At 36.5% G+C, this 20,919-nt stretch overlaps 1 protein-coding gene across 1 annotated transcript in view; it reads right to left on the bottom strand.

The window, feature by feature from the left end:
- Window positions 1-20,919, bottom strand: part of MBOAT2 (membrane bound glycerophospholipid O-acyltransferase 2) — a 100,586-nt gene that overhangs the window by 22,702 nt on the left and 56,965 nt on the right. The window contains exons 4-7 of the mRNA XM_083828270.1: window positions 18,538-18,633; window positions 14,938-14,993; window positions 6,608-6,662; window positions 5,600-5,783 (exon numbers count right to left, since the gene is read on the bottom strand). Of these exons, the coding sequence (XP_083684396.1) occupies window positions 5,600-5,783; window positions 6,608-6,662; window positions 14,938-14,993; window positions 18,538-18,633 (391 nt within the window). The remainder of the gene's footprint in view (window positions 1-5,599; window positions 5,784-6,607; window positions 6,663-14,937; window positions 14,994-18,537; window positions 18,634-20,919) is intronic.

Genomic DNA, 20,919 nt, shown 5'->3' with positions numbered 1-20,919 from the left:
TAAGATAAGAGACTTCGTAAGCTTCGTTTTTTGTTAGTCTAATGGAAACAAGGGCAAGTTATAATTCTCCTTCCCTAAACAGATGTGTATATACATCAATTTTTCAGTAATATTTACTACCAAATTTAAAATAGATGGTAACAATTTATAGAGGTTCATGAAATATCCTTTTCTTGATTACACTGTGAGCAGCACATCTTCTGGCAAACAGAAAAACAAATTCAACCACACCAAGCCCCTACAAGGCCCTTTCAATAAGGGGAAGATCTTCTGCAACACCAGTTTCTATTCCATTGTCAAATTACCTAACCAAGTAAGATGCTAAGACATCGCAACAAAAAGAATATAACCTAGCGCAGAATGAGATGAGTACAATTATTGCAGAGATTCCAGAAATAATGGCAAAATTTTAGTGCATTTTTGGTAATCTTTGGCATAATACAGGTGTTCAATTGCTGCCCAACTCAATGGATCAATCATCTCTGTTGGATTATTACAATATCTAAACCAGTAAAATAAAGAAATAATTTATGAATTTACAACCAAAATGCCTCAGTACTATAAAGATCTGTTTTCCCAACTAGAATGATCAAGCTATAAGGAAGCAAATAATACGCTCACAGACATGTTAAAAATAAGTTCTTCAGCTAGAATCTGGACTCAAATTACCCCAAAATTCAGATTTGCTGTAACCACCACAGTAAATAGTATGCTATTTTTAGGAAACCAGTATTTCTAAGTTTCTGTTATAAAATGCACAGAGCACTAATGTACAACATTCACTGCTTTGAGTAGTTAGGATCATCCATATTCCAAGGGTGGACAGCACGGTCTGTGGAAATGCCTAAAGGAACACACTAACCAAGCACTTCTAGATGAGAAGTTTGAGAGCTAGAGCATTTAAAAGTAATTAGCAAATTTTTGTTGTAAGCAAACTCAGTATTTAAATTTAAATATTACAATTTTAATTTATGTTATTATTCTATCAACACTAAACTTGGCAGGAAAACAATCAACACAGCTATTTTTCTTTGAAGCATTGGAACAAAAAGATAACCAAAAGCCTTTTTCTGCCCATCCTGCTTCCAGTACACCTACCCAAACCTTTAAGGTCCTAGTTCAATTCGAGTGCAGCTACACGCACCTAGCTCCAAAATAAAGAATAGCTCAGTTCCATAATGCAGAATACAGCATTAAGTGCCCAACTGAAACCATGTTTCTGCAAGATGCACAGTATCAAAGATTCCCTCAGTCACACAGGTGCATGAGGTGGTACAGCCTGATCAAAAAATCTGGAAAAGGTGTAAAATGGTAACTGCTAACTTTAGAGACTGCATGTATTTCATGCGGATCGCCAGAGAGGATTAGAAAACCCAGCCAGTTAAACAAACCAGCTGGATAATTCAGAAGGCAACTACCTATCAACAGCTAAAGTGGGGTTTTAGTTATTTTTTTCTACTTTTTTTCTAATAATCTTCTTTTCACTATTTTACTCTATTACGAGAGTTCAAAGTAGAAAGCATTAGCTTTCTAAACGTGTTCCTTTGTTTTTCTAGCAACTATTAATCCATCTCCTTCTTTGCAAGAGCAAAGAGAAAGTTCAGTCGGCATAACTTCTTATCTTCAGGAATTTATATAGAAACAAATGTTGCTCAGTTGTTACTAACACTAATCAATCTTTGATTTTGGTAGGCAATATCTAATACTTTAAAAAAGCTGGCTATTCGTAAATACAAAAAAGTATCAATCCTAAACAACGAAGACAAGTTGCAAAGACTTAACTTCAATGAAATTTTCAATGAAATTCATCTTAAGAAAAAACAATGAGCTCACACAGCTGTACTTTTACAAAATAAACTCTTCAGTTTTCAATCTGTAGTTGCAGAACTCCTACGTACTGTAGGAGGAAGGTGTTTTTATTTAAATGATGCATTTCTACATTTTTTTTTAGCAGCAACATTTAATTACAGGGACGAGTATAATAATATCCAGACACAACATGACATATTATTTAATTTTGCTGTTGTTGTTTTGGGGTTTTAAATACTACTTCACTCTATACTTTTAAGTCCCAGAACCCCAATCAAGCATGCTGACACCACTCATGGGGATCAGTACAGGTGTATTAAAGTTCTTCGCAAACAAGGATGGAGATATCTCCTGACCCTACAAAGACTGGGAGCTGCGGTTTCAGGACTGGTTGAAGCAGAGTTTCTGAAGAACAATCCAAGCACAGGCTGCAATGCAAAGAAGCAGTCCTTTCTTTTTTCCTCACCTTAGCTGCAAGTTTTTCCTTCTGGTGAGTCAGATTAGGGAAGCAAATGAGGTGAAATGGTAGCCTTTGCAGGTTTTGACTTTTTTTTTTTCACAAGCTAGCTTTAGATGGGATCAAATGACGCGAATCAGATCACCATGCCATGGAATGCACATTAGCATTTATATGATAAGCAAATGACTCGGAAGCCCCAAGTTGATACTTGGGTTGGCCTCAATAGATTATAAAATTACAGCCTGAGACTTGTTTAGCATACTCAAGTTGTGAATAAATTTACACAGAAACAGAAGCCCTCACCTGACACCACAGTAATCTATTGTTCAATTACCCATATAAATGCATTCGGTAAAGCATTGATTCACATCATTTTACTTAATCAACTAGGCTATTGATATTAACTTGTTTGCCAAGGCATAAATGGGTAATAACTGGATTTCACGTTCATAGGAGGATTGGTTGGTCTTTATACGGATGAAATAACTACTCTAAAAAAGTTTGAAGTTCATTTCATTCACTCTTCAACGTTTTCAATGCATCAAGTTGAAAAGTAAAACCTGTTTATTGTGGAATAACTCAAAAAGTGCACTCCAAAATAATTGTTTTGTTAATGAATTAAAAGAACATCAGCTGCAGGATATCTTTCACCTCATGTGAAGTAGAATATACAATTTACAACAAAAAGGTAGAAGGGCCTGGCTCATTAAGTTTTGATGAATAAAAATTGAGCATACCTGTATAAAAATATCAAATATGATTAACACCGAGAAGGGAAAAAGATATTTAAGGTAGAAAACAGTGCCAGGAGAAAAACAAATGTGCATAAATCAGATGGCAATGCAAGCAGGTTGAAAGCTGGATTCCTAATCAGTGAAAGGAGTTCCAGAACAGCTTTCTAATTGAGGCAATAAACACTCACTGAGCTCCAGATTATACAAATATATCGCTGTATGAACAATATAAAGTATATAAAATACATATAAAAGGTAGAAAAGGATCTTCTAAGTTTATTTGAATATTTTTTGTTGTTGTTCTTGGCTGATAAACAATAAGGAGCTCAATATAATATTGAAGTATGTTAAAGCGTATCATTTTGTGGAGGATAGCACCTCAATTAAAAATTACAGGTAATTAAGCAAGAACTTTATAACTTGTAGGAAGAGTCTGCATAATATGCAAGAAAGCAGATATCTGCTGACAGGCATCTTGAATTTTAAGGGTAGCCATAATAAAAAGAAACTTACAAAGACAGATATTAATTTCTGAGAGTTGACACCACTTTGAGCACCAACAATTGATAGCTTGCAAGAAGGCACAATAGGAGGGATATAAGAAATAAGTTTTAATATGCTGACTTGATTCATTTAACATGCAATGAGCACAGCAAATATACTAAACCAAGTTAATATCATGCAGTCAACACACAGTATAGAGGAGGAGGCTGCCATGAACTACTTTTGTTATATAAATTATAATTAACAAGAAATGAAGCTTATACTATTATACTCAACTCAGCTGAAGGATTTTTTTTCATTTACTATATTAACTTTTGCTGATCCCCTTTATATTTCATTTTTTGAGTTACCTAACAATTTATTCTTCTTGAAATAATTAAGTAACAAGGAACACATTTAAAATATTAACATGAAGTTAATGGGTTGTAAGCATTCTTCTAGAACAAAACAATGAATACTTTAATTGATGCGGCAAATGCAGTAAACAAATTATATCATCCATATTTCTCCAAAAGCACACAATACTCTCTGGTGTTATAAAATGCAGCCAGATTTCTCTAACACCAGTCAGGAGATGAAGTATCAACAGCATAGACAGCTTCTCTTTATTTTTTATGTCAAAAGCTAATGCAGCATAAATCGCAAAAAATGTCAAGCACTTTAAGAGCAATACATTTTAAAGAAAACTGCTTACCTGAAAGAAGAATATGTTATAGGTTTATGCTTTTATTTTTATTGACTTTGTTCAAATCACTAGCAAGATTATGTGGTAAAAAGCTATGAAGACCTACCAAGCACTCAGTAGATGAATGTCCAGAAGTAGTGATATTGACAGATCTGGTTAGTTCCATTTATTTGCAATAAATTTACTACACAATATTTTTCTCCAGACATAGGATTTTAGTACATAAGATGTGATGCATCTGTTGAGCCAAGAGGACGTTTAAAAACAAGAGTGCAACTTTGCCAATACAACATATCAATGCAGTCTACGGACAGACTGTGAAGTGCCCATCGATGCAGGGAAGTCTCATTTGTCCTCCTCCCTTCTTGACTACTTGCTCAACAGCACATTTTTGTGACCTTAGGTACTTTGTCAACATGTAAAACAGTTTCAAATATTATCATCCTCCAACCACTGGTTTACATTCCTGTGGTGCAAGTTACTACAACCACACGAGGCTCGTAGAACAGAATGTGCAAAAAATCATCACCCACATTCAAAGGATGGAAGTGGATAGACATCCACTTAATTCCTTGGATTAAAATAGAAAAGTAACAAGCTTTGGGAGCTTTTGATTTTAACTGCAACCATAAAATCTCTCTGGTAAAGAAAGAGTATGATCAAGAGAGAAAGTGTGGTCAACTGGACTTTCTTCTGTACAGATGTGTTCTCTTTTCCAACAAAAGAACAAAGAGAAAAGAAATAGACTGTATGGATGACAAGCCATACAGTTACTTTTTTTTTTTAATCTGAAGGTGTAGTAAAAGATGGACTGTCCATTACAGTATGCATCTGTTTTAGATGAATTTGTAAACTCTCCACAGCATTATTGCTAGTCCATCTTTTACTACACCTTCAGATAAAAAATACATCCATCCTTAGTATATCTCTAGAAAAATAAAAGCAAAAAAGAACTATTTTGATCAGTATTTTTTAACTTAATGCATATGAACGTTTTCTACTTGCTGCATGCAGACATTAAAAAAGAGTAGCATTCAAGAATTTTCACTGAACTTTGCTGGAACTGTTAAGACGTGCAGTTCGTCCTTACCAGGACACTTTTGTACGCGGTATATGCTTTGAAGAAAAGATACATTAACTGCTTCATCAAAAGATGGCTTTTTACCATATAAGCTTGGTAGGAAGCACCAATTTCATTTGCTTTTGTCCACAAGATCCAGACTGGAAACCATGGAGAAAACCTGCCTTAAAAGAATAAGTATTTAACTTTTGGAACAGAGAACTGTACTGTTGATGAACGAACTCCAGATACAGCTCAGAAGTTATGACTGTAAATGAACAGTGCAAATCAAGCTTTTCATGCAATGATTACATCAGCATCGGCACTGCAAGAGTCATACATCTTACATTTGGAGAAGGATCCGTTTGTTCATATTTTGTATCTTCCTTCCCATTTGCTTCAGACTGTTGCAGTTGGTACGATCTGCCTTCAATGAAATTAATATAGTCTTTGTAAGAGCATAACGGGCCTGCCAGGATACCCATGAAATTACAGTTGTAACTTAAATACTCCAGTAGACTTGGCATGCGTCTGTAATTCAAAGACAAGCAGCTCGTGAGATGGCATGTGTGTTTCCACAAAATTTCCACAGTAGGAGAAATCATACTGCATGTCACTGCTCACTCTCATTGCAACAAGAACCAAACGCAGAAAAGCACTTCATGTGTATTTTGCAATCACATCTTAAAACATTCTAAACACAGCATTGTTTTCCAATCTGTACTGAGCATTTTCAGACTCATGTCTTTAACTCTGGTGACTTTCTCCTTGCCCTGAGGAGGCATTTGACTGAAGTTGAGACTGGGGAAGGAGAAGGAAGGGTGTTCCCTAGGTGTTCAATTGTTTCTGTTTTCTTTTTTCCCCTCAATAACTGAATCAGTAAACAAAGGTGTGTGTTAACTGACGATAAATTAAGTTAAGCAGAATTCCTCAAGTCAAGACTGTTTTGCCCAGGACAACATATTATTTTCAAGTCTCCTGAATAAAGAAAGGAGAAAATGTAAGTTAAATGCTGAAAAACAGAAATTAGACAAATATGTTCCTTCACCAACTACTTTATATGTGTACTAAATGTTAACTAGTCTCCTATCTGATCCGGCATTAATTTGCATATAATGCATAGAACTTTGTTTTTATACTTAAGAAAAACATTCCATTTCAAGTGGTATTTTCCAGGAGAATAAATGCGTGTAATTAAGTTACAAATATACAAAGCATGGACCTGTTTTAGATGAGTTTGTAAATTCTCCATCTTGAACGTGAACTGCAGCGATTTCATAAAGCATCAATAAACACACAAACCACTGGCTTCTCCCTGCCCCTAAAACTAAACTCTCAGATCACAGAAAGCCTACCTTACTGCCAAGCATCTTTGTGATGGTGTCAAATCTTCATTTTTTCGAAACATTCCTAGGGAAGAGCACAGGGAAAAGGAAAAATAAAGAAAAGGTAGAATACCACAAATTAATTATCAGTGTCTTTAATCAGTAGAGCAAACCTCATGCTACAATGTATTTTTTTAACGTCCTCAAGTACTTTCAGAGAAATTATAACACGTATAACCGCTGAAATTGGATTGAACATTTCTTACCATTGACAAAATTACAAAATTTCATATTCTCAGTTACATCCAACAGTGCCTAAACCTGAAACCACACAGATTTCAGGGAAGTGTTAAAAAGTCTTGTAATAAGTTTTGAAAAATACAGTTCCCTTACATTTTTAAGATTTCAAAATGTACAGGTTTCAAAACCTTTTACTGCCAGTCAGGGAAGGCGAACTTCAAACCCCATTAACCCAGCAGTAACCCAGGGACACCGCACTAGCCACACGCCTTTGATGTGTATATGAACACAGTCCAAGACAGATTTATGTTACCCAAGACGCAATGCAGACCTAAAAACCACCATCATGCTGCAAGTAAAGATTATAAACAAGGTCCAGTGAAGCAGATAGGACAGTAAAAGGTGCCTGAGTCTTTTCCATGAGCCCTAACCAGAAGCCCTAACCCCTGCCAGCAGAAGGGGGCAGGCCAAGCCTAAATTCAGCAGCAAGGCCTAAGTTACATTCCTGTCATACCCCGCCCTTTCTGAAATGCTGGTGGCCTACTCCTGAAAAACAAGTTTCTGAATTCATGTTGCTGTAAAAGAGAAAGGTCAACAATATATCCTTCAACGCTTTAAATAATTATAAAATACGTTAATCTGAGGGCAGGGCGCAGAATAAGCCGAGCTCCCTCCTTCCAACAGGCCTGGCTGCTTCAGCTCCTCCTGCAGGCTCGCCTCCAGCCCGGACCCTTGTGGGGGCATCCGTTCTGTGCTGTTCACATCTGCAAGCTTCCTTTGTGACTGCAGACACTCGAAAATTTATTTTCTAAAGCATCGCTTCCTAAGGGAAATTAAGCTTGTGGAATCCCACTTCAATTATCTTCCTCTCTAGCAGTTCCTAAACCCAAAAGCGAATTTCCAATCAAGTTTAATGAAAGAGTAGAGGTAATATGGATATGAAATTCTAATGTGTTTTATAAAAATAGGTGATTATATAGATAATATAGAAGGAAAAGATCCTCCCCCGCTCACAGACAGATTGCCTTCAAGGCCTGCCCCTTGATGCCAGTAAATCCATGAACAGGAGCCTTTATATTTGATGTAAGCTTACATAAGGAAAGTCTCAACTGGAGTCTTTCTCTATATATATATTAAAAAACTATATATATATACACTATATATATATGCAGGATATCAAAATCAGTAAAGTTTGAGACAAGAAAAAGAGGGGGGAATCAAAACTTGTTTAATTCTATGACTCATGGCAATACTTGTTATCTAAAGAGAAGGTACCTGTTGTCTTCGTGTGACTCTAGGAACTGTGACCTATAGACACTTAGGACTTAAAAACTGCACTCTTAGTCTTCAAAGCTGAGATAATAGAGAGGGCTTAACAAACTGGCGTCTCCTACAACCTGAAAAAGTGCCTTCTTCATTCCTGATCCTCCCCATTCATTCATACTCAAGGGAAAAATAAAAAAAAAAAAAATAAATGTTAGCACAGTCCCTAATTCCACACAGGCACTTTCTCTTCCCCGCAATTACAGTATCACATCTCCTTAATACTACAGCAAAGATTTCTATGCTGATAAACTGCACTGAACAAAAACGTGGGAGAAGCTTCTTGAAAGGTCCTTTAACCTTTAAGGTCTCAGGTACTGAATCCTGGAATTCAGTACAATCTAAAAAAGAAATTCAACACAGAGACTCATGTAGGATGTGGATCACAAGACATGAACCGTATAGGGAAGAAGCTTGTACAGAGACTTACAAGCCCTTACAAAACAGCCCAGAGCAGGATCCTCCCTAGCGGCTGTATCCCACGTGGATACCTTCTTCTCTGAGTAAGAAGGAGGAAGCAGTGACCACATGTGTCCAAATTAACTTGCCCAAAGCCAGACTAACCACTAAAGAAGGGTAATTAGCCAAACAAAAGATTTCACACCATTGACATGTTATGAAAAATGAGGGGAAAAAAGCTGAAATAGAGTAATCTAACCACTGAAATATGCCCTTTAGGGCATATTTATATACAATATATAATTTTGGAGGGGTAAAGAGCTGGCATATTTAAAATGAGTTTGAGTACACTTATGTATGTATATGAGGATTTACTTTCCACCTACATAAGCTGGCAGGCGATACACCTGCTGTCTCAAACCTGTACAGTGTACAAGTAAGCCTCCTTGTAGTCTTCACCTCCCTGTCTCACTAACATTTCACTCCATCCATCAGCTTCGTGGAGGTCAGTGGCTTTCCCCATGAGCTTTTTTTAATGTCTTTTCAGTGCCTGTGTCACGCTCTCAAAAGCTTTGAGGAAGCTGCTGTTAACACTTTTTAATTGACAGAAAAGGGCATAAGGTGCTTTTAAAATCATAGAACAGCCCAGGCTGGAAGGGACCTTGAAAGACCATCAAACCCAACCTTATCTAACACAAGCTAAATGCATACAAGTTCTTTCAATATTTCTAAGGCAGTGTATCTGCCCATGGGGTCAGAGGCCTCAAATCATAGCTGTTCCCGCACACAAGAGATAAAGAAACCCCATTTTATCAGCATGCCACTGCCAGGGAATTCATGAAGTTTTCTAACTTTTCTCTGGGGTTTGTGAGAAATATTTTCTCCTGTCCTAAAGCACCAAACTACTGCAATGGCTGCATCTTTCAGTTGCTACCAAATCACACAGTGGGGATTTGAGAGTATACGTTTTATTGAACATCTGTTAGAACGGAGAAATGATTTGGCCACTCAGCAACTGTAACTCAGTTTTCTCATCTGTAAAGTAAGAAACAAGCCTACATTCCTTCCTTGGTGAAAGAATTTTGTAAATCACCCCAAGCAAAATTTATCCCCATTGGTCTAAATCATGAGGAAGCTGCACCTGTTCATTCCTCCTCAGGAGATCACATCCTAAAGGTAGCAAAATCAACATCTTTAGGTACATGCCAACATCCTTCCCTCCCAATAGGCTTTATTAAAGCTTGTTTTTGACTACTACCATGCATCCTCACAATTACAATACAACGTTATCATCATATCCTGGCATTACCCCAGCTTTGTAGTTAAGCTGCTTGATTATATCCACCTTTACATTTGCATGAAAATCTGGCTATTCAATAACTCATTAATAATGCTTAAACATGAGATTATATTACATTAATAATACTTAAACATGGAGATCCTATCACAAGCCTCGTTGTAACTACAGCAAATTTTAATCTGAGGTTCTGAAATGGATCACCAGCTGAACTCAAATGCATGCTGCTATTGAAACGTTTTAAGACCTGAAGAAGACACAGACATTCAATAACAGTTTTAGTTGTTACTAGCACAGTGGAAGCAAACAGACAAAGATGCCAGCTGAGTAAAATTGCACAGAAACTAAAAAAAAAAAAAAAAAGAAAGAAAAAGAAAAATCAGAAATTTTGAAATCCAGAAAGCCACACCAGCAAACATAGGCTGAAAACAACACTTAAAGACTTAGGGGTGGAGAAATACAATATAACCCTTTAAACACTAATAATGTGTACGGTAGTGAATGTGATTTGGTAACTCCAATAATGGCCATGTTGTCACTAACACAAGAGGGAACATTAAAAAAAAAGACATACAAAAATACAGATCAACTGACAATTGACAACAAAAGCAATTCCTAGACTTGTGAAGAAAGTATCATAACTAAAAAAAAGCAAAAACCAAAAACCAAAACCAAACCAGACAAACAAACAAACAAAAACACACCACACCATTCCTACTGAATATGGTAAGTATTTGCCTTTGAGGGAAGTAAAAGGTAAAGCGTCAATTAACTGAAAATAAAGATGGAATGTTTTGATCAACTACAGCAAGAAACATTCCTCAATACTTTTGACAGCATTACGTTATTTGAGAAACCACTACTATTAACAAGATAGCAGGTACTGCAGTTTGGATAGGACTACTCATTACCTGCCAACCGAGAAGGAATTTACCTTTTTTTCTTTTAAATTATATTGCTTAAAAACATTCCAGGTGTATGGTGTGCTGCTACGACTGTATGAAGCTGGTAGCAATAGATAATCAAGACCACTGCCAACTAACATGGTGTTTGCATTTAAGTTTCTCCAACTTTAGGCTTGTTTCTTTTTCCTTATCTGTTTTTTTCCATTTTTCCATGTGTTCTTTCTATCCATTAAAATCTTCCTCCCAGGGGCCATATGGGACAGAGACATAATCTTCTGGGGAAAGTAACTCTAATGGCCAATTTGGAAATCTTACAACCCTGTAACAGTACAATAGTAATATGAGCACAAAACAATCCAGCCATTGTCCTCATATGCTGCTGTTGAAGTGAAGTAAATGTAGGGAGATCAAAAAAAAAATATTGGTGTACAATTATCATATAACTATATTTTGCCAAATCATGATTCAGAGGAAAAGGCAGAAGCTAAAAACAAAACAAACAAACAGAAATCAGCCCTTTAGAGTACACTGAATATGCAACTCATCTCCTTCTAGCTCTCACAGTAAATGCAGTGCCTTATCAGATCAGCATCAATGTCTATTCTACTGCTTTTAAAAATGGAGGGCGCCAGATACATCATCATAATTAGAAAAAAGCAAGCAGTGTTCCAGGAACAGCACATTTAAGCACCGACAACTACAGAGCTGAAAACCAAGACATGAGGGATGGCAGAAGGGCGCATACAGGACAGGAAAGTTTATTTTTTTGTGGTCAGAAAGCATATGAGAGATAAGCCCCCGGGAACAAAGAAGAAGCTGACAGAAGAGCGTTATGGTTCTGGTTTCCTACCTCTGTCTAAACACATTTTTCTGACTAATGCAACATGGAAATATGGAGAAATAATTTGGAAGAATTACACTTTTTCTTAGTAGATGAGTATTACATTTAAGAAGTTACTACTTTTCCTGTTTATGTATTATTTAATTTAAGTTAAAGAAAAGAAATAAGAATGAGGTTGGAAGAAGCTGTGACCATTTTGCCCCTTTTAAGTAGCAAATATCAAGTCTAATGTTCTCTGTTTTTGCTGACTGAATCTCTTGCTGATTTAAAAATAAGTATGTCGTGAGTTCCAGAACTTCCTTGGGTAATGAATATAACTGATGAAGAGACTCTTTGTTTAAGATTCATTAAGCACTAGAGTTAAAAACAAGCTGTCAAAGTCCATACAGATTAGTGAGATTAGATTTTGATATGGGTACTTCCTGTAAAGATCCCCCAGCTCATACAGAATTGCAGAAAATGAGTGAGGCTCATGTGCTGGTGAGTGCATTATAAGCAAAAAACGCAGAACTCTGTATGTAACTCATCACAAGTTACAGGAGTTAAGCAGTCACAGTATCTTTCTTCTCTTCTGCTCAACTTTTGGTACCTTATAATTGCAAAGGCTTCTCTATTTGACACTATCTTCTAGCTAGGAATTTCGCATGCACATTTTTAGCCTTTCTAAACCAGCTGCAGACTATCGTCGTGCTTCTGGAACGTCTGCAATGCACCTTTGCTTCTCAAAAATATGCCAGTTTTAAATTTGGTGAAAAAAGGTACTTCAAACAGAATCTGAAGTACAAAAAGTTCCTTTTTCTCCCTAACTCTGTCATTAGCCTAACAAATCTGTACCTTATATCTATATTAATACACAAATCTAAATCTTGCCATAAAGAATGAATATGGACACAAGCAGTCTCCAAATAATGTGAATACTTCTGCCTTTAAAATGTACATGTGTGATGCCAAAAATAATCTGCAAGAACTTAACATACTGACTATTCATTTTTGGCAGTGCTCACTTAAGTAGCAAGAACCTGTATGAAGGCAAGAACTATCAAGGGCTTAAGTTCAAAACATAAATCAAAGTACACCAAAGGCATAGTCTAAGTTTATGCGGGTATAAATTTGTGATCCAAATAACCTTCTGAAAAGAATCATAGAATCATTAAGGTTGGAAAAGACATTCAAGATCATCTGGTCCAACCATCCCCCTACTACCAATGTCGCCCACTAAACCATGTCCCTAAGGCACCATGTCCAACCTCTCCTTGAACACCTCCAGGGACGGTGACTCCACTACAAAGCAAACTTAAATTATTCCTATGTAATTTGCATAGAATTGTCTCATTGTCATAAAAAAAAGTCCACAGTAAGTACGCAGGGTTCTAACAGTTAAAGGAGTTGCCACTGTTTATGTACAGAAGTACTAGAGTTCGACTTGGAATCAAGGACATCCACCAAGACTAGAAAGACTCATTAGCATGCAATGTGGGTGAGTGAACTTTGTGATTACATCCAGTTCTTTCCAGGACCTTCATATGTAATACCAAAACCAGCTGAACACAATGAATAGGCTGCCAGGAAAAGATCAGGTCCAGAAGACTTGCCTTTACCACAAAGCCAACTGTTTTCATTGATTTCTCTTGATGGATCCCTTATAAGTTGTGTAAATTCTCTGGGGTTAAAGATCATTGTTTTAATACAATCTCATTTTCCCTTGTATATCTTTTCTTGGCATCTCCTGACGTCAGACTCATAGTTGCTCCTGAATTTATACTGGTCTCACCAACTTCTGAAAGTCATGCTCACACTGTGCTTCTAGCAGCTGTCCTTCTCCAGCTCAGCTCAAGAGCTCTGCTAAACTGCAAATGCAACCAGAGAGAAAGCTTTCCAGTACTTTATCAGCTACTCCCCAGAGGCTGACAAAAAATCTGGAGGATCTCTGATGTGGGGGCAGCAATGAAAAAAATTCAAGATTGATGCTCAGAATTCAATGACACCCCCAAGAAATTCAGACAGAAAATAACCTGGATTTACTAGGAAACTACAAATTGTCTGTATTAAGTAGGAAAAAAATCTAGCATAGTCTGTGATGAAAGTTAAGAATAGAGCTGACTAAATGAAATATTTTTTTCAAGACTACCAGAAACACCTACATGCTTGTCTCATACACCAACTCCACTACTTGTGTATGATGTCAGCAAGTCTAGAATAGCTCTTTCCCCTAGCAAAATAATAGTAGGAGGAAGCATTTATCTTTGATACTAGAATTCTTACTTCCTTAGAATAAGTTGTTTCCTCTAATCTGCATACTCTGTGCTCAAATTGATTATAGCTTGCAAAACTAATACCGTATATGTTTCCTCTGGAAGTTAGACATCAGCTTTTTGACCAATTAGACATGTCTAGCATTATTCATTCATTTTCATTCATTCAAGAATTCATACAGGAAGTGTTTTCCAGGCTTTTCATCTTTATGAATGTTGTTGCCTACAGGCTTCTCTAGGCAGTGTCTTATGAGAAAGGAAAAAACGCAAGAACAGCACTAAAGCTTGTACACACATGAGACAAAAAATATATTGAACTCCAAATATAATGTTACTAAAGACTTCTCAGAAAAACAGGTGGCTTGATCCAGGTGTCTGGAGCCACATACCCAAATCTTCAGGTGACAGCTGAAGTTTCAAGAAATTCAAGCTGATTAGATAGGTTCACTGGATACTTTCAAACTAAGAGAAAGACAATTACTCTTTTGAATTTAAAAGTGACTAAATACCTAGATACCCTACCCTTGAAACAAACATTAGAACCCATTTTTGTCACAACTAGGGCTCATTCATCTGCTGGAAAAACTTGGTAGGAGAAAAGACATAAAAGCAATTATATAATCTCCCTGTTTGCACTTTCACACATTAGCAGTGAGTGCAGCTATGACAATAAACTACGTGAAATGTATATAAAGTTTCATACACATCGGTATACATATCACAAATTAGGAAGAGATCAACTGTTAGCATTTTAAGACAAGAGGTGCTCAACAACAGAGATCACAGGTACCACAAACCTCTCAACTACAGTAATGTCTGAATTGGGAAATTAGTTCCAAATTATTTCTCAGGATCTATACACCGGCACAAAAAAATGTCAGTGGTATTTGGCCCCCAAAACATCACTCATCTTTGAGCTATGTTTCTTGATATTTCCTATAGCAAGCAACAAAAGAATCAACTGACACATAAAAATACATTTTGTCCTCAAACACAAATTAGCCTAGAGTAACTCACTGTAGTGGTTTGTGACTAACATTCCTTAAATTCATTTTGTTTAGAACATTAAATGGAAAATTAAAGGCGGTTTAAAGAAAACTTACCGTCATGAATCTCAAAAGCCAAACTAGTGATCTTCTGTGTAATTATCATCATGGGACTGTTACGAGAAAAGAAAGAATCATTTAGAGAAAAAGAGTTCTGAATTTTCTTTCGCATGTAAACATATCAGGGAAAAGTTTATAATACTAGACTAGGTTAATTGCTCTCTACTGGAATATTTCTGATACAAGGACAAAGTGGTTAGTTTTTAGAGGTCAAAACATTACAGAGCTTTCAAACTATCAAAATAATTTACTCCTTAGATACAGTATTTGAAAAATCATGCCTTTTGTTGGTGCATTAGGTTCCACAAACACAGCCAAAGTATCCTACATTTACTTTCTAACAGTATAGTCTTTTGTTGTTGTTCTTGTTGTTGTTTTAAACAGCAGGAATAGTAAAGAAAAAAGCGCTGTAAGAACAATCATATGCATTATAAATTACAGCAGTAAGCAAAGGACAATATATATACCAAAGCTGAGCAGCATTATTATTTATTTAGATATGCAGACCATTTTCACTGTTTCTCCTAAGAGCTGGTCCTGTGCTTAATTTTTCGACTACAATTATTATGTGCTTCAAGTAAATATATCTAGCAAAACTAAAACCTAGCATAATTATGCTGACTCTAATGGAATTCAGTTTGTGCTGAATTTGGTACACTTGATTGGATCTTAAGCTTCCCAAGAGAGATTATTCACTGGCTAAGTAACTCAGCTTTAACTGTATTGGAAAACCAAAAACTTTACTGTGAAATGGTAACCATCTCCATAATATCTAAGAATTATCAACTGATATAAATCCCAGCATCGCTAACCCCTAACAGGGGTAGTGGAGAAAAAAAGCATAAAGAAGGCTATCAGAATATAGAAACTTAACTTTGAAATCAGATCTTAAAAATATATTGGAGACTTTATTTGCCTAGTAGTATCTGAGCTGAAGATATAAATAAAAAATATATATTTAAAATATAAAATATGATATAATTTGTATAAAATATGACTAAATAAATCATACTGTAGGATGAGCGCGTAACTTTGTTCAAGTCTTGACTGCACTCAGCTTTTTTTCACATATTTAAATTACAATAGAAAAGTAAACCCAAAAGCCATCAAGTCCTCCTTTACTGACAGTATTTTACCAGATGGTTCAGTCTGTCAACTGATATTTTTTAGGTTTTAGGTTATTTCAAAGAATAATATATTTTCAGTCCTCAAAATGTGATCACGGAAAAAAAGTTTTCCATTGTATTATCAGTGCCCTAAAAATCCTGTTATCGAGGCTAGAGTGACAGGCAAGTGTCAGCAAGGAAAGAACCCAAAGGAGAATAGGCAGTCTGGGAAATCCCTCACATCCCTTTCCACCATTTAAGCTGAAGACCTGCTTGGTAGTGTCACAGAACCCTAACTGATTCCGAACAGAATGGGTTTTCCTTCTGTAAATGGACATTTTCAGTAAATGGACAAGCATAGATTGGCTGAAGGATGGAGCCCAAGAGGAGCTCGGCCAGACCTTACATTAATTCTAGCTCATAACATCTGTTATTGTTATCATAGCAGACCCTGGCATTTTTTCCTTCTGAGGTGGCTATTCCAGCATCTTCAGAGACTTGGCTGAGGAGCAGCAATCTAGAGACTAAAAGAGGAAGAGCCCTTCCTGGAACAGTGAGGCTGTGTAGCAGAATTTTAATTTTAATTTTAATTTCCCTTTTAGGTGCTGGCAGAAGGGCAAAGGAAGCTGTGGAAGGCTTGCTGGCAGCTGGGACCTGTCACTACTGAAGCCAGGACTGCAATGCTCTGCACAAGCAATGGCACCTCCAGCATGGGGTCAAATTTCCTTGGCAGATTCTCTGGGCTTGGATACCTCAGATTTGCACAATGGGCTAGGAGGAATATCTAGGTATCCACTCAAAGCTCTGTCAGGGCTAACCACTATATGAAGCCATGCCAATTTCTTCAGTACCAAGAAATAACTTGATGGGGCTGGGATTCATTGGCTGTTTAGGGCATTTTTGTTAATTTTGAACTTACTCTCCTCCCCTGGAACTAGAGAAAATTGGTGGAACATAGCCTTCTTCAGTTCAAGCTGCAGCATGTTGTTCTCCTTCTGTTTTGGAAGTAACATCTGTCTCAGGCCTCAAGGGAGCAGATGCAGTTTATGCCAGAGACTTAATACAATATGCATGCACCAAGCTCCCAAACCAAGGCATAAAAGGGTATTTTAAATCAGGCAGCTCAAGCACACAATCAGAGAGACAGATCTAGGCTTTAGAACAGTTCCATCCAGAGCAGGGGCCTCATGGATCTCCGGACATGTTTAGACCTAGCAGAAATCTCTGCACCAAACCAACAGAGCCACAAAGACAGCTGGTATCTGAAAGCAATGCAGTCCCATTTGAGCAAGTGTGCTCAAGCTACTATTAATAGTTTGAGAGCAGCAACAAGCAAATGCAATTACACTGCTTCCCGACACAGCTGAGAGCTTTGGTCACTGCAAGGCTGTACCCACTTTGGCCCTACAGTGAACTGGGAGGGACAGCATTTGGATTCTTGTCCCACTCGTAACGGTGACGTTCAATTCAACATTGGTAATCTAGCTTTGTGTGTCTTTATGCTTATTTCTGCATTACAATCTCTCATTAAAGTCAGCGGAGATGTAGACAATACAGTCAGGGGCATATGTCAAGTCATCCAGTTCACATCAAGGTGGATACGTAGTGGTGGGTCGGCTGAGGTGCCCTCCAGGCTCTGCTGTCTACATTGATCAGATCTCCTCTGCCTGTAACAAGAACTTGGATATCTGGCTTGAAGGCAGACACTTGTGTGTAGACACAAATACAGAAAGATGTTTCAGAAGGTTAAGAGCCAGCTTATAACAACAGAAAATATTAACTTAACCACAAAAGCTAGAGGCTTCAGCCTAAAGTTAGTTTCTGGGCTCTTACCAATGAGGATTAAGAAGTGACAAGGCTAACACGCACAACTCTACTACACAGTACAGGTACCACTGAACTACAAAGACCAATGCCATTCACAGTATTCCTGAAATATATTTAATGCATTTTATTTTTTTTTTTTTTCCAAACAGACTTGCAAACACTTCTCTTGCCTTTTTTTTTTTTTTTCCAATATGCTCCCTTAAATCAAAGCACCATCAGGAGAAAACATTTATAGAAATTGTTGTGCTTTGTTTCTGTCTGCCATACAAAGAAGGATCACCATTTTTTTAATTTTTACTTTGCATTTTTATTATATTTTGCTCACATATAGCTCCAACCAAACATAGGTTAAGCCCATTATATAAAATGAGGACACATACAGGCATAGCTGTCTATTTCCAAGGGCTGTATGATTACCCAACCACACCTCTGCTCAGCTTTCACTTTCTGAAACACTTAACGTAAAACCCAAAACAGAGCAAAGCTAAAAGCTAATTTCCTTAAAACATTCAGTTTCCTCATGTTGTGGGATCAGACTGCATAACACATACGTGTACATCAGACACAATTCAGGTTTCATCATGTGGTAGTAAAGGGTGGAAAAAAAAAACAGATACAGCATCACATAGCAAGGCAAGATGGGAAGATTTTTTTTTCTCCTTACCCAGAAAAATCAGCAGAATACTGTCCATAATCAAAGATATAGACTCTAGTAATTTGGCACACAGTGAGGTATCCCAAAGCAAAAACGAAGCAATACCTGGAAGGAAAAGAGGAAAAAAAAGCTTTTCAATTAAAAAACATTAACATTTCTCCATTAAGTCAGCAATCTTTAATTAGCTTTTAATCTCCAATTATCTCCAACAAGTATTACATAATTTGCATGTGCAAATACACTTTCATCCCAACTACTTTTGCTAATATTTACCCTACAGAACCATGTAGATTTTTTTAAGTGCACAGTATTAAATTACAAATGCTATTGTCATTATCATATTTGTATTCACATCAAGCATAGGATTTATAATTTAAATCCTGCTGTAAAAATCAGAAGCTCTAAAAAGAAAATGAAGCTATTACTTTTAGATCAAAGTTAATTTTTGTCCATATGAGTACACAAATTAGGCAAATTATACATTGAACATCATCTCCATTGAATGTACTTCTATACATTTAAAATTCAGCACCACAAATCCCACTGCTTCTGTTTTCAGAGATTAGAAAATATGACTGATTTTCAAATACACAACGTTAAAACATATCTGAGTGAAAAGGGAACAATGCACCTTTATGCCTCCTGTTAAAGCCGATCCTTGCAAATATAAAAAATTAGATAAAAATAACCTTTCTTAAGTATTATAAGTTTAATTTCACATATCATTTTTCGGGTCATTTTTTTCTCCCCTTTTTAAGATGTAAAATGGTAAACCGATGGAGACTTGATTTGCCAATATACCTCCCAAAACCTGCTAGAATCTTTGCAGTCAAAAAGAATGGTGAATGCCAGCAGAAGCTTCACTAATTCTTTAAAACTTTATATATGAACTTTACAGTCTTGAATATTCCCATGCAACTAATGAAGCATTCATGGTAATGAAATCATGTTTCTTGCTTAATGTTCACAAGACTAATGTTCAGCCCCTACAGCAGACCATGCTGTACAATCAAAATCCAGTTAAAATGAAAATATTCATACACTAAATGGAAAATCATGACTAGGGCTGTATTTAGATGAAATAGCGAGGGATGCTACAGGAGGAGTTTGGAACAGGCTTCTCCTTTCTTTTCCAAATTATTATTTTAGCAAAACAGTGTTTACAGAATAAATTCTAAAGTCTTAGAAATTATTCTTCAACATCAAAGTGATACCCACTTTTGGCACACAGAACACTTGCAATTTAACCTTCAGTTAAGAATTGTGCTAGGTATGAACTGCTTAATGTTTTCAAATGCCCAGCCTTCAAATTAGAGAACTATTTCCTACCATATATAACACACACCAGTAGCTACATTAACCCATGCTTATTTGTGGTTTTAAACCTTTAGGTTGACTGCTTTAGCAAAAAATAGTCTTTCCTGTTTTCACCAATAGAAACAATCCAGAAACAACTATTAAATGGGGTGGCTAATTGGCACAAAAATGCGTGTAACAGAAATCCAACAAAAATTAAACAATAATTGGCTCATAACATTACTGAATTATTTCAGCAAGGAAAACAATTTCACACAAATAAGTAGTATGTAGTGGCTGGCCAATATCAGGAGCATGATACACTGTAAAATGAGTTCAGAATTAAAATTTTCACAGAGTATTTTAAGAAAAACTACTCTCCCAAAAAATCACACAGGTTTCACATGAATGATGACTTTGCCAGTTTGATTTGCCCACTCTGAAATCCGTCCCAGGTCTTCTGTTTGCTAAAATTCCAATATGATTTTCAGCTTTACCAGCCTCTTGATTTACACACTAAATAATCGCAGACAAAAAATAACTTGTTACATGTAGGGATACCTACATACCCACCCACAAATACCAAGAAAAAAATAAAAATTAAAATTAAATACTGTAGTTTTCTTTAAGAAAGTCTCAAGTTATCCTCACTAGGGAGATGATGCATTTATTACTGACAGTCTACTCACCGTATATTGCAACAGATCTAAAATAAACAGAATAACACATGACGCTGACTGCAGCCTTCCTAACTTACAGTGCTACCCATAGCAGCAATGCTTACTTGAGAAGGAACACGTAGTACATTAGTGGATCAGTCATATCCCATCAGATGAATAAAAGCAGGCACCAGTTTTGACCTCATAGTTTATCTTATAAGTACATTTACACCAAGTTTTTAACAAAACATTATGAAGGCTTCTTTTTACAAAGCAGAAAAGCTACATCAATCCTACAGCTGAAGAAAAACAAATATCCTAAAAGAAGAAAAACACTGAAAATTGAGGAAACCTTAGGTTCGTTTCTATATAGGCATTATGATACAGGCCTGCAGCACTATGTGAACATGCAACTAAAAATTCCTGTCTCATTATA

Source organism: Anser anser (assembly GCF_964211835.1).
Source record: "Anser anser genome assembly, chromosome: 3".
Taxonomy (NCBI): domain Eukaryota; kingdom Metazoa; phylum Chordata; class Aves; order Anseriformes; family Anatidae; genus Anser; species Anser anser.
Note: the sequence above shows the minus strand (reverse complement) of the source record. Positions and strands in the feature narration are given on the sequence as shown.